The sequence below is a fragment of the Scardinius erythrophthalmus genome, assembly GCF_964197995.2.
Source record: "Scardinius erythrophthalmus genome assembly, chromosome: 15".
Lineage (NCBI taxonomy): Eukaryota > Metazoa > Chordata > Actinopteri > Cypriniformes > Leuciscidae > Scardinius > Scardinius erythrophthalmus.
In genome coordinates, this window is record NC_138235.1 from 25,537,189 (window position 1) to 25,552,796 (window position 15,608).

General features: G+C 37.5%; 1 protein-coding gene across 1 annotated transcript; it reads right to left on the reverse strand.

Annotated features, from left to right (window-relative positions):
• Positions 1–475: 475 nt before the first annotated feature.
• On the reverse strand, positions 476–14,795 carry ano11 (anoctamin 11; the record flags this gene model as incomplete). The annotated part of the gene is made up of 25 exons (XM_081386524.1): positions 476–614; positions 1,573–1,704; positions 3,134–3,224; positions 3,521–3,663; positions 4,061–4,266; positions 6,228–6,364; positions 7,127–7,224; positions 7,582–7,636; positions 7,735–7,846; positions 8,127–8,229; positions 8,364–8,462; positions 8,576–8,713; positions 9,290–9,433; positions 9,662–9,758; positions 10,302–10,392; positions 10,991–11,156; positions 11,243–11,353; positions 11,576–11,633; positions 11,728–11,864; positions 11,987–12,094; positions 12,168–12,361; positions 12,446–12,560; positions 14,241–14,363; positions 14,480–14,578; positions 14,739–14,795. 25 exons carry the CDS (start codon positions 14,793–14,795, stop codon positions 591–593), a joined length of 2,838 nt encoding a protein of 945 aa, XP_081242650.1. The 3' UTR covers positions 476–590.
• Between the last annotated feature and the right edge of the window lie 813 nt (positions 14,796–15,608).

Sequence of the window (15,608 nt, forward strand, 5' to 3'; positions counted from 1 at the left end):
TGAACAGTTATTGAAACTAGCTTTATTTTAAAACATGATTCCTTAAACAGCCCAGAGATAGACATGACAAATGCAAACATATTAAGGTATTATTCAGAGAAGTATTTTACACTGACACATAATGTAGAACATGCTTCTAATGCATTTGCCATCTTTAACAATTTTCAGTAGTCAGTAGTACAAATATATACTTTAGTATTAATGTAGAAAAGCAAACCTCCCTGTCCTCCCACTAAATCTAAATAGTAATATATCATTTATCAGGAGGGCAGAGAGAGTGAATAGGTGATCACATTAGTCTTACTATAGTTGGAGCCAGAGGAAGTCGTATGTAAACAGCCGTTTGTTAAAGTAGAGGTGATAGTGAACAACTTTGGCATAGACCTCCACACTTTGAAATGCATGCTCACATACACACACACACACACACACACACACACACACACACACATCCACACAACCACCACAAAGCTCAAGCCAAGTTTCAGTCAAAGTGTTTTAAAATACTAAGTCCCTTTTGAATCAATTATGAGTGTGTAAAGTGTGTTCTACGCCCCCTTCTGGAGAAGCCTCTGCACTGCAGGTCAGTCTCATGTAGCTAGGCGCTTCGCTTGCTTCAAGGACCAGCACACAAGGAGGAAAGAAGAGAAAAGAAAGAAATACATTGTTTAGACACCTCCTCCATCAGTTAAAGGTGAAGTACATATTTTTATATACTTTGCAATACTCCAATTTTAGTTTAATTTGCAGAGACAACTATAACTAGTCTTAATTTTATTTTGAAAAGATATACAAGGGCCAGGTCAGATCACAGAGGCGTTCACACCACAACCACCACATCACTGACATCACATCGAGAAAGAGAGCAGGGTCTATCTCTAAACTATTTAAGTAAAATACAATTTACTGTAATTAAAAACAATAGAGACCATAACCACCACAGACATAAAGGGTGAATCTGCCAATATTCAGAATTGTAGAATTTCAATGGAACAGTTGGTATGGTTTTCAACTATTACATTTGATCCCCCATAATCTTGAATATTTGGTTGCGTCATTGCTCAGAAACCAGTACACATAGCCAAATACACACTCTGACCTCAACCAGAAGCAGAGTATCATCCTAACACATATTTTCCAAGAAAGTGGGTTGAAAAATGTTTTGATCTTCTTCCCTCTTCAACTTTTCAGAACATGTGGAGTACATAAACCAGGGCAGCAAAAAAGTAATACAGAAGTATTTGCTCTACTTCTGCTAGAGTGCTGGAACTGTCACACACTCATTTAAAAACTTTTGTAAAAAGTTTTTGTGATGAGAACAAAATAGCTCCAGGAATTGGATAAAGAATATATTTTAATGAGGAAATGGATGTCAAATCAGTGTTGTTATTGTTAACTTGTCAGCCTTGAAGGTAAATTTAAACTGCTGCATATTGTGATTAAGAAAAGCTTTTATATTCTTAATCTCTGAGCTCTCTGTAGTGAGTGTTAATGAGAAGAAGCGTGGCTCACTGGAGGGTGTGGACTTCACCATGTGCTCTGACCTCACCTAAGAAGCATCCTGCCACTCACCAGCAAGGCCTCCTGGTTATCAGCTAGAGCCTGCTTAGCCAGGTAGCGCTCCCGCTTGATCTTCAGCTCCAAGGACTCAGGGATGTCTGGAACCATCCAGTCGATGGCACGCAGAACGAAGAACACCACATGCTGAAGATGTGTACACACACTTATTATTAAGATGACCACAAAATAGAAATAATAATTAATTAGTAGACAATGATAAAGAAACTGTAATCAATCAGGTTATTGTCTAGACAATGTAAACTGCATCTGCAACCCATTTCACTTTCGTAATGTGAGATATTTCGTCAAATTCACTTCCTAGATCTTACTCTCTTATATTTTATATTCTTATATCTTACTCTTTCATATTTTTATCTTATACTCACTTCTTAAATCTCTTTATTTAACTACTAATTTCTTTTTCAGTTTCCTGAAACCACATAAGAAATGTTTTGGTGATACTATTAATAAGGTTTAATCTACTTTTCTTTTCTTGTCAATGTTTCCATTTTATTAGATTTTTTTTAGAGCTGTTAGCGCGAATAATCGCAACTAACATAAAGGTTTTTGTATACATATACACACATATTATGAATATATACACACACACATGTATATTTTATATATATATATATATATATATATATATATATATATATATATATATATGAAGAGTTCAGATGCAAAAGCCATCTAAAATTTGCCATCTAACATTTTCTTCTAGAATGATAATTTTTATCAAGCTCATATATATTTAAGCTCAGTAATTTCACTTAAATGGCAATGAAAATGACCTATTAATTGCCATTTAAGTGAAATTACTGAACTTAAATATACGAGCTTGATAAAAATGATCATTCTAGAGGAAAATTTCAGATGGCACTTAGAGGCTTTTGCATCTGAACTCTTCATATATATATATACACATACATACATACATACATATATATATTATATATATATATATATTATATATATATATATATATATATTATATATACATATATATATATATATATATATATATATATATATATATATTATAAATATATTATATATGTGTGTGTGTGTGTGTGTGTGTGTGTGTGTGTGTGTGTGTGTGTGTGTGTGTGTATAAACACACATATTTATAAATATAATATATACACACATATTATATAAACAAAAACTTTTATGTTAGTATCACGATTAATCAATTTGACAGCATTCATTTTAATATATTTGATCAAATCATGTAGATTTTTTACTTTTATTCATGCATTTGTTTATTTTGCTTATGTATACGTTTATTTTCCTTGTGTGTGTGGTGCTCTTTAATGTTCTCCTGAAGGTGTTTGTACAATATAATTTCTGTTTCTTTCATTTAAAAAAAAACCCAGGATATTCGAAAAACACTAATGTAGACTGGGATTCAATTTTATCTAGGAACTGACTGGATGATGAATAGTTGGTGTCACCTACTTAATTTTGATTTAATGTTGACTTGAAATGGGTTACAGTGTATTCTGGGAAGATTAAATTCAAGAAAGAATCTGACAGTGATGTGGTTTGCAGGAGGAAGATCAATGATCACCTCAAAGGCGATGATAAAGCCCAGTCTTACAGCCAGAAGTTCCCAGTACACCAGCTTGTATTTTCCATTTTCATCCCGAAACGCTTTATATCTGACACAAGAAAAGCAGTGACAAAAAAAAAGACCACAAGAGAAGAAAACAGTGTTGAAGAAACACAAGAGAAAAAAACAGTGCTGACAGCTACAATTTTACAGTTCACTGCCTTGATAAGCAATTTTCCGATTGATTAGACCATTGCTAATATGTAAAAAAATAAATAAAAATACAACAAATTACCCATCCTGAAAAGAGGAAAAATATATTTATGCTTATTTACAATGCATAACTGATATAACAGAGTCTGATTTCAGATTTCTTACACTGTAGATCAGCATCAACAATGTTACCTGCACGTGGTATGACTGGAGTGGTTGTAACTGGGTGGAGAGTAAGCCAACGTGAAATTGACATAACCATGCAGGTCATTGTTAAACTTGTACTGGTACAGCAGGCGTGGCAAAAAATCTGAGGTAAATGCAATGAGGAAAGCCTGTAGAAAATAAAAAAATAAAAGATATTGTGGAACCTTATAAAGACAACCTTAATGTAAAGTAACAAGATGTGTCGTTTATGTTTCACAAAACCAAATATTAACAGAATGTACCACACTAAAGGATGTCAAATCTTCAGTCACATTTGCTCTGTGAAATTTCGTGGGTGAAATCCAGACACTTCAATAGGAATCTGGATAGTTTTGCATATGCTGCTTGGTTTGAATGTGACTTCTGTGTGAGCAGTGTTTTCTTACATAGGTCAATGGTATTGTTTATTGTCAACATTGTAGCTTTTTTGCCCACAAAATTTCACTTCGAATTCGCTAATGTGACCGCACCTTAAGTATCAGAATTATTAGTTTTACGTGATAGAGGTTTTGTGTAGGCGCTCACATTGACTATGACAGACACGTGGGACAGCGCCTCCAGTATGATGAACCACACACCGATGTTCTGGGCTCGCTCTGCCACGGGTCTCCGATATTCACACACAAACTTATGAGCGTCCAGCCTCACTTCCACCCAGTTATTTAGCAGGGCGAAGAGAGGAGCCAGAGGAAAGGCCGCCACAAAAATGGTGATGAAGCCAAACTGCAGGACTGGCAGCAGTCAAGATTAAAAACTGTAAGGTCATTCATTAAGTGTAGCAAGAATATCTGTACAGAAGTGTTCATTTTCATTAAATGTTTAATTAAGTTGCATGATTATTGTACTGTAGGTAAAAATGTGCTTGTCTACACTGGTGTGACAGAAATTCACTCTTTCCTACACTAAACCTCAAAAGTTTGGGGTCGACAAGACTTTTTAATATTTTTGAAAGAAGTCTCAAATTTTTTACAGACACTGCATTTATTTATTTGTATATTGTCAAATATAATTACAATTTAAAATATTTGTTTCTATTTTAATATATTTTAAAATGTGATTTATTCCTGAGATGTCAAAGCTAAATTTTCCGAATCATTATTCCTGTCTTCAGTGTCACATGATCCTTCAGAAATCATTCTAATATGCTGATTTTCCTCTACAGTAAAAGACCTGGGTGTTATACTAGACTGCAACCTGTCTTTTGAAAATCATATTTCATATGTTACAAAAACAGCCTTTTCCCACCTTAGAAACATTGCTAAGCTACGTAATATGCTATCTGTTTCTGATGCAGAAAAGTTAGTTCATGCGTTCATGACCTCGAGACTAGATTACTGTAATGCTTTATTAGCTGGTTGTCCTGCATCCTCAATAAACAAGCTACAGTTAGTCCAAAATGCCGCCGCTAGAGTTCTTACTAGATCAAGAAAATTTGACCATATAACACCAATTTTATCATCACTACATTGGTTACCTATCAAGTTCCGTATTAATTACAAGGTATTGCTACTGACTTATAAAGCCCTAAACGGCTTAGCTCCAGTTTATTTAACAGATCTTCTACCGCCCTATAATCCATAGCGCTCTTTAAGATCACTAAATTCGAGGCTTTTGGTCATACCTAGGATATCCAGATCAACCAAAGGAGGGAGAGCATTTTCACATTTAGCTCCAAAACTCAGGAATAGCCTTCCTGATACTGTTCGTTGCTCAGACTCGCTCTCCCAGTTTAAAACTAGATTAAAGATCTCATCTCTTCAGCCAGGCATTCATATAATATTTTTAATCTTACAGTTAAATCCGGTCTCTAGTTCATAAACGCCAGAGGAGAACTGGCCCCCGACTGAGCCTGGGTTCTCCCAAGGTTTTTTTTTTTCTCCATTAGGTCACCTGATGGAGTTTTTCGGTTCCTTGCCACTGTTGCCTTTGGCTTGCTCAGTTGGGGATACTTAATTTAATTAATCAATCAACAATACTATTAATGAGCATTACCAAACGTGGACGTTTTACACTAGAAACAAACACTGATGTACTATGTTATTTAATACTGTGAAGCTGCTTTAATACAATCTGTATTGTGAAAAGCGCTATATAAATAAAGTTGACTTGACTTGACTTGATTTTCTGCTCAAGCAACATTTCTTATTATTATCAATGTTGAAAACGGTTGTACTGCTGAAATAGATAGTTCACCCAAAAATGAAAATTCTGTCATCATTTACTCACCCTCAAGTTGTTCCAAACCTGTATGAATTTCTTTCTTCTGCTGAACACAAAAGAAGATATTTAGGAAAATATGGAAACAAAAATACTATGGAAGTCAATGGGGCCAACATCAACTGTTTGGCTTCTGATATTCTTCAAAATATCTTCTTTTGTGTTCAGCAGAAGAAAGACATTCATACAGGTTTGGAACAACTAGACGGTGAGTAAATGATAACAGAATTTTCATTTTTGGGTGAACTATCCCTTTCTGTTTTTTCCCTTTCTGATGAATACAAAGTTCAAAAGAACAGCATTTATTTAAAATAGAAATTCAGAATTTCTTTTTTTTTTTTTGTCATGTCTTAGCTTGCCTAGTCCACCAAGTGTTCCAGGACTGACACCTCAGGAAATATCGGTGCATGCTGTTATGGCATCAGTAGCAACACATTCATTAAAGTTCATTAAAGGTGAAAGATTATCATCTTACCAATCTCCAGATACTCGTCAAAAAGACCCTCACATGGAATCAACTCATAGTCCTGCTCCCAACGCTTAGGCTCCTTTGCCTTCTGGGCCTTCTTCACAGATGATAAGGCCCGTTTTTGTCTCCAAGCCTTTATTTTACTGAGAAGCAGAGAGAGAGGCAAAGAGAGAATGACACAACTAAACCAAAATACACAGTGTTCTTATGATGATGATGATGGCTCTTCTGAGTGTATTTTTATGTCTAAAATAGAGCTGTGCTCATTTGGAAAGATCCAGTTTTGCCCAAGCCTGACTGTGGTGGTGCATTATTGATAGGGGAGTGCTAAAAGCTTCTCCTGTGTGGCATTTATCCTGCTAAACCACTGGAACTGCTGCCTTAGAGGAGAGATCTGCTGCAGAACTGGCAGAGAGACAGTCATCTATCTGCACACTGCACCCTACAATGTTATCTGTGGATTACATCAATCAGGACTCTTAAAGACAGCTATTATTGCTCACATTTACACACTTTCACTCTCCAGCATGAATGTACACACACTCTTTCTATGATAGTAGGGACTTCCAATTGACTTCTGCATTTTAAGATGGTCATTAGGACATTATTTAGAATGTTTATTAATTATTCAGTATGTTTTCCACAATATAGACAAAGCCTGACCACACACACACACACCTCCACAGAAGAGTGCTGTGCCAACTTTGCAGCACTGACCCATAGCGCTGACTTGCTTTTCTCAGAGGACCAAATAATACGATATAGATTCTGCAGGACTGAGACTTCAGCAGTCTTTTAGTTCAAATACTGTGTGGTTTGCTCTACGATATAAAAAGCTTTTATGGTGCAGCTACAATAAATATGACTTGTTTGATGAAAAGTCAGGCTCTGAGGGATACACGTACGGGATAACAAACTCCTGAGCGTTGTTGATAAGTTGTTTTCCCACCATGATGATGCAGAGCTGCTCAGCCAGTTCGATCAGACAGCCCCCTGGTCCACACTGCAACCACAGGTACATTTTTTTATACATATTTTTTAAAAGAAATCTCTTATGCTAACAGAGGCTGCATTTATTTGATCATGAATAGAGTAAAACAGTTATAACTTGAAATAGAGGAAAACTTTGCTTCTTTAGTTTTAAAAAACTACATATAAAGTGCAACCTATTGTGGATGTATTGCAACAGTACACATATCCTTTATTACAAGGCTGTCTGGAATACATGACTCTGATTTACCATCTTTATACAAAATATCCTTGTAAAATGACTGCTAAACTGCATGTTTGAGCATTGTTAACGGAATATGGAAATCGTATTATGGCATATAACCATAAAACTAAAAGGCAAAGCACTCACATCCTCATTCCGCATCCCAAACAGTTTGCCATAATGACCAGGATAGCCCACAAATCTGCAATAAAAGAGCAATGAAAGTGCCCTGAATATTTTGCCTTGAAAGATACAGCACAAAAAGGTTGCTTTGTTCTGTTAGGCTAGTTTACAGGTTACCTGCCCTTGAAGAAGGCCACGTAGAAGGGCGACGAGTAAAAGTTGACAAACTGGAATATGAAGACTTTGAATGTAAAGGCATCTTCATATTGTGTCTGTGTCCTGTGCATTTCTGCAGGGAAAATGGTTTCAGGAATGGCCATATTTGAGTACACAAGATAAATGAGACTTATCTATATGGCATGTGTGAAGCCTCAAAGCTTTATTGTAATTGCCTCAGAGAGAAAGACTAAGGACTAGAGTCCTAATGGCTTATTGATTCACAAAGTCACTGTGGATGGCCAGGTTCATTACCCTGAACCACAGAAAATGGCAACACTAGCCTGTGCGATTTGATTTAAACCCCTGGGCATGCGTTCCTTTATGGGGTCTGATGTGTGCAGAAAGCCTACCCCATTTAGTGAGCTGTTCTGCCAGGGCTGTGTAGACCTGCCCCATCAGCAAAATCAAAGCCAGATTCACCAAAGTGCTGGAGATATTGGCGATATTCCCAGCCTGGAAGACAAAAGTGTGTGTGGAGTGGATTCAGAGTTCAAGAGCTGCTGCAGGTGTGGAAGAGATTAATGAAATGCTGCATTATGGTAAGTCATCTCATATTTTAATTTAATTCAGATCGATGGGGTGCCCACCTGAGTACGCAGAACAGAACTCCCAGTTTCAAACATCATTACACTCACTATACTGCGGTATATGATCACTGTGACCAAGAAGATCATCACTACAAACAGCTGGGAAAACAGATTAAGAGGAAGGGGAATAGATTTGGGTGAATAATTATGACACATTATCTTCCTTCAAACTTAAAATTCTGTAGTTCCATTAAATCTCCAGTGGGTCTCACCATTATAACGATGACCATAGAGCCAGTCAGCATGCGTGAAATCCGGGCTTTCTCAGGGAAGTAGGGCTCCTTCACTCCCGTCACTGGGTTCTCCTCCATCGCAGGGGCCATTGCAGAAAACTCAGGACGTGGTGGTTCCTGTCCATTTCCAAAAGAATAACTTGCTATTATTTCTGATCTATACTACCAATTATATACAAACCCACAAATGTTAGGAATTATTACAATTATTTTTTGTCCTGTTTTCCAGTAAAACATCTAAACATTCTTAAAACAAGCAAAATGTTCTGAGGCAAAATATCAAACTTTTATAAGGACAAAGTGTCTTTATGAGTCTTTCCTAGCAAAAAAAAATAATTCTGCCATGTGTAACTAGAAAAAGCTCCAAACACATTTTCTGCATTTTTTTCGCTTTGAATTTTTTCCCCATATATAAAACTAAAAATTAAATAAAATAAAAAAGATTTAATTTCATTTTCCACACAAACAAAACAAAACATTTTTCACTTCTGATTTTTACCACATACATTTTTTTTTCTTCAGTTCTGATTTTTCCCCCAAATACAAACAAAACAAAAACATTTTTCACTTCTGATTTTTCCCACATACAAAAACAAAACAAAACCATTTTTTTTCACATTGCCTTTCAGGAATTCCATAATGTTCAGGATACTTTTAAAGGAAAAAGGACCAAAAATGCTGTGTCCATCAAACCTCATCTTCATGGAAATTCATGCAGTCCCAGTGGTGAGCGAGAGTGGCATTCTTGCGTTTCCAGTACTCCAGAAAAGTGACAGCCCATAAAGACATGAACACACTGAAGAAGACGGTGCCAGGATGGTCAAACAGATAACCCACCTAAAGAAGAGTTGTGAATAAACCCAAAACAAGCAGAAAGCCCTAATGTTTAGAGTTAATTATTGGCAACCAGACTACATTCCAAAAGTGAAGTGACTTAAAACATTCCTACATCTTTTACATAATCCATACACATAATATAAACTATACAAACATATTATCAAATGCTACAATATTGTGTCTTTCACATAGTACCAAATTCAAGCAATTTGAGCCAGGGATGATTACCTTGGCCATGGGACAGATGTCTGACATGTTCCAGGGTTTACAGGTTTCACATAGAGGACACATTAGATAGAGTCCTCCACTCTCACAGATTTCCTTCCTGTAGATGGTACATGGAAACAGGCAACAATGGTAGAGCTAAGATGAAAGCAAACATACAGCCTTTGTTTTTGAAGTATCTGTTTTCATGGTGAAACTGTGTTGATCAAAGAGAAGAAAATGTTAGAAATCTAGTAACCGCACTCTTACTCCATTCCTAACAAAAGCAATAGTTTAGTTTTATGTAAAGATCAATAGACCAGAGTAGCAAAGTGTACAAAAGGAATGCTTATGGCATATAGATACAGATTTAGTGCTTCTAATTGTGTCTCTCTTTATGGTTTCTTTCTCTCTCATTCTCATTATTTTGCTTGTTCATTCTGTGGCGTAATCCGCAGCAAATATTTCCAACCCATCACTATTAGTCCTTCAAGTAGATTTGGTAAACAGTTGCTATAGAAACAAATAAAGGTCATAAAGCACATTGATATGAAATTATTTCTCATAGCTTCGAGGAGCACTAAATGTGTGTGTCATGTAGAGCTGCAAGAAGAGCAGCAGCAGAAAAACAGTTTATCGATAGGCTAATACAGGAGAAACTTACGCTGGGGTATTGGATCCCATTGTCAAAATACCGGAAACAAAGACGCATGTCCCAACCAATGCAGCAGGCAAGAGCCAGGCTGTATAAAATCCTGTGAACAAAACAGAATTTGGTTATTTATGGTAATTACAATTGGTAAATATATTCACAGTACATGGGTTAGTCAAGTCAAGTCAAGTCAAGTCACATTTATTTATATAGCGCTTTTTACAATACAGATCGTTTCAAAGCAGCTTTACAGAGATAAAAGGAAAATAATGCAACAAAGTTTGTTTCCAGAAGAAAATAGCGTCAGAGTCCGCACAAGTGATGTTTAATTTTTGTTGTAAAAAAGTTATTAATTTAGTTCATTTATATATATAGCCGCTCTGGAGAAAACCGTTATGTCATCGTCCAGCTCAGTTCAGTTCTCATATAATGGTGTTAGATTCCAGGGAACGCACATGCTGTGAATGCATATCCTGTATCTATATACATAACACATAATTTAATATATAAATAAATCATATAAAAAAATGTTAGTATTTTAAATTATATTAATATATGAATTTAATATAATAATTTCATGTCATCAAGTGCCACTTATTAATGATTGCTGGAATATGCATTACACTGTCACTCTTGCAATGTCAAGAAAATGGAAACCAAATATGGAAATGTAAATAAGATCTAGTATGGTGCCTACTCACCCAACCAAGCAAAATAAAGTGCAATCTTCTCCCCAAAGTATTCACGGATGTGATCCAGAGGCTGGTACTTATACCATTTTAACCAATTGGACCAATAGTGGTACAGCACCTGCCTCTTGTTCAGCTGATCAGGCTTGATGTCACAACCTGGGAGCTCAAAGGGGCCCTTTGAAGCAGAGAAAAAGCTGAAAGTGTATCAAGCTATACTTTTAGTAAAACGTACGTTTGAAGCGCATTGCTCATGTGCCTAACCTCATGCAGAGGGAATGCACCCGTAAAAGCCCCCTCGTTCAGCAGACGAGCGACTCCAACTTCTGCACGCTTCCTCCTGCCATATGCAGTCCTTGCTAGGATTTCATACACCTGCGAGGAGCACAGGTGTAAGCAATTATCATACACTCGTAAGTACTCAATACACCATCTTATACATTAGCATTCTTTTTTTGAAAGACCTTGCTGAGAAAAACAGACTTCTTTCAAAAACATTGTAAAAATCTTACAGACCCCAAACTTTTGAATGGTAGTGTACTTAATAACAATTTAATATACCATCTGATACACAGTTCCTGTTTTTTGCACACTCACAATGCGGTGTCTTTGTGTGTTGGTGAAGTAGTTTTCACGATCATCAGAGCCCAGAAACCTAACAAAACAGGAAGCCTAGGTAAATGTCTACATTTACAACTGTTTCTGCAAGTAGATAATCGTTTTGTTCACATATAGAAGCAGAGCATAACTTTTCCATTTTAGACTTGCGGAAGGCACACGTATAATAGTCCACAGGACGATTGGGGACCGATTCTTTCATGATGTTCGGCACCCAGAGTTTCTGAAGAACTTTAGCAGAAGTGTTGAAGTCTGGGTTAGGCTGTGCCTGTCAATGAACAAGAACAACTCATTTCAGAGCTCACAATTCATTTATTCTAGTGCTATTTTGAGCCCTCTGTATTTGCATTGAGAGCTCAGTAGGGAGGTGAACATGAAAACGGATCTGACCTGCAGAGGCGCTCTAAGACATAACTCCTCAGCATAGTACACCAACACATCCCATGGAGCATGGAGCTTCAGATAGTGTATAGTCTTCTTTACACTGGATGATTCCTCCTGATAATAAAGAGAAAACCTTTAGAAAGATCATAGTAAGTTGCATAAATGGCAATGTACTAAGAAAATGAACCTTTTCCATCAACAGTCCAGCACTCTGAAGGTTCTGGATGAATTTGTCCCTCCATCGGGACAGCTGAGCTTTTCTTCTCTCTGACCTGCTCTCCTCCTGTGCTGCTTCTACTGCCTCCTCCGCCGGCTCTCCTTGTGGCCGTCCCCGACTTCGGCGCTTGCGGCGCACCTTCACCTCCCACACCAGCACAAAGTCTGAGGCAAGAGCGACCAGGGTTAATATGACTACATATTAAGCAAAGTGGTCTGTGAATTTATAGCGCTTTCATCAAACATTACCTATTTTTGCTTGGCCATCTCTGAAGTAGTTGCCTGGGGGCTGAACAGGTGGGCTTGCTGTCCGCTCACAATGAACGTATATGGGGTCATCATCATCATTAGCTGCAGTATTCAACTATGTTGACATGAAAATAGGCATTAAAGCAACATCATAAGAGCAAAAGAGCTATTGTTCCATCCCTTTTCTGTATTATTGATTTTTTTTTATCATCATCATCATATTTCAGCATTATATTGCTTTTGCACTACACAGTTTTAGCCCTAATTTTCCACTGGCTGACAGTTAATGGAGATCACCAACAAAAGCCCAAATGATGCTTGCTCACTATTAAATGTCACCATGAAATCAAAATCACTTCCCCTCCCTCTTGCAGCGACATCTCTTCTCTTCTCTAATGATGTGTTTACTGGCACGAGGGGGGACAACGTGTTACACACATGAGATCACAGCAATAATAGCAAACAATAACGATCCAATAAATCAAGTCAAATGATTTGATATCAAATAACATATTTCTTGTTCGTGAAGCCATTTACCTATATACGCGGGGGTTGGGATTTTGGGCTTTTTACTGTCGATGAGTGGAAAATCAAGGCTGAAGTCGTGTAGCTTGTGGGCGGCATAACCTGCTAAATATCTCTTTGGCATTCATGACATTTCTCAAATTGTGTCATTGAAAATGTACATATACTGAAACAATCATCACTCACGAGCACCGATTTGCCTCCGATTTAAGCAGTTTGTTAGCAAACTCCATTAACTGTCAGCGAGTACAGAAAATCAGGGAGAAAATAGTGTGGCATGTGGGTGGCATTAAATACCTAGACCTGTCTGTGAATCATCCTGCAGTATGAAATGTGTTTTGCTTGGAAATGACATCAGTGATGATAAATAGTTGTGTAGAGTGAGAAGAACAGCAATCAGATGAGTTTGAAAGTCCTATAATACGTGGGCAGTTCAAGTTAAGTGCTATTTTTGTTCTCAAAAGAAAATAGTTTCAAACAGAGCCAAAGCATAATTCATCCATAGCGCATCTATGAGCAACACATGGGTTGAATTCAGAGTAATAATAGGCTGCTGCTTTTATCACTTTGGCCTTATAAAGATTGAGTTTATAGCTATTTTCTGTGAATGTATGACTGAGACTTCAGATTCATTAGCTGCTATATGTAAATAACTAGAAGATTATGTTAAGAATAAGGTGGATAGCCACAGTAGTGGCGTTTCATTATCTGAATGAATCAGTGTTTTTGAACAAATCTGTTGAGTGAATGGTTTAAATGACTCACTCACAGAGTCTGTCACTTGTCTCCACCTACTGGTGTAAAGATGTAAGCTACAGAAGGAGTCGCTGGAACTGACAATTTGTCTGGAACGCTCAAACACAGACAAGCGGAGTGATACAAAGTGAAAAGTCCCGATGCGGTTGGACTGCTGCTTGGTCAGTCAAATTCAAGGACAGGAACTAAGTGTTGTATATATAGTGTTGACAATATGACAAGAATTAGACAGTTAAGGAAGATTTAACACATTATCAAGAAGATATTGGTAATATATCCTCTTTTAGGTCTAAATATCTTGAAGTAACTAAAAACTCCAGGAAAACCACCAGGTTGCTTAATCAGCAAAGCCATATGCTAATTAGACAGCAATTTTAACACACAACGAACAGCTCTGCAATGAGTTTGGTGATATTGTTACACAGAAACTAGGACTCTTGTTTTGATGAAAAAATGTATCTTATAAAGTATGCATCCGAACACCATGTTACAAAACACAGATCTGTACACTCACATATCTGGGAGGGATGAAGCAACCATTTTGCACGCTTCCATAACTGTCTGGAACATGGGTCTCGCCGCTGTAGTCCAGATCCAACAGCACCTCCCGGTCCATCAGCACCTCAGGGTTCCTCTTCTTCAGCATGAGAATCCCAGAGTCACAACCAGATGCTGAGGTGAAGCTAGCAGAGACTATGTCGTTTCACTCCCATTCAGAGCTTCAATAGAACTGATGTATGTTCACAGTCCCACGCTCCAGTCCAGACACTCCTGCAGAACATCAGTGTCCAATAAATTATGCACACTAATTAAATTTGAGATAAAAGTGTAAGTGCATTCCCCGTAGAAGAGCTGCAGGAGAGGAGACAGAGGAAATGCATTAAGTGCCTCTATAAGCGGATGAGACCAAACCAGGGCAGAAGTGGGTCTGCAGCATCTCTTCTCTCTCTCTCTCTCTCTCGCTCTCATTCACTGCATCCCTGTCTCCTCAGCACTCCAGAGGGACACTTACCGTAACTCCTGGAATACGAGCCACTTGTTTTCTTTCATCTTCAGCAAGGAAAGACATGTAAACACACTTTGAATGCATAAATCCTGCTTCCTATTAAGGATAGATTATACTGTACTACGCAAAACATTATCACTTAAATTCCTAAACGCTTGAGACTCTGGTGATGAGCAAGTTTTTTAATGCATCAGAACTGCACATAAATCCAGTTTCAGACAGACTATAGATTCGCTAAATTTAGTTTCAGAGTGTACATAAATCTTGTTGCCAAAATGAGTAAATTATCTATTGGAAGGACAAACCATCACAGTCTAAAACCCTTCAGTGCAAAGAACTCAAGAGGTCAAATTTCACATTGGATATTGAAACACTGCCACCTGAAATTTAGTCTCAGAGGAATAATGCTCCCAGCTTTAGTTGCATATTCACTATATGCATTGTGTATGTTTCTGATTTGCACTAATCATTAGCACTTAGCAATTCAACTCTGCCATTAGCTGTTTAGATGATATTTGCAGACTTCTGGGTCAGTCCTAAGTGCTGCATGCTTGGCTGAGAGCCACAAATAGCTTAGATTTCTCATTATTCAAGTGCAAGAGGGTTTGTGAGACAATAAACAAACTACAAATGTACAAATGACTTAAAGGAAAATCTCCATTTGTGGCATGTGATCCTTTTTGCTTCATATGCCCCCATCCCATCCCCCCAATCTCTGTGGTGCATTAATATTTTGATGTTACTGCAGCAGTGCAGACAGAGGGAGGAGAGAAATAAAGAGAAGGGGTTGGGCGGATAAAGAGAGAGGGAGGAAGGTTTGAGCACCTTCTGTTCATTGATGTGCACTGCAGGAGTAGAGAGGCACGGGTAACTGGA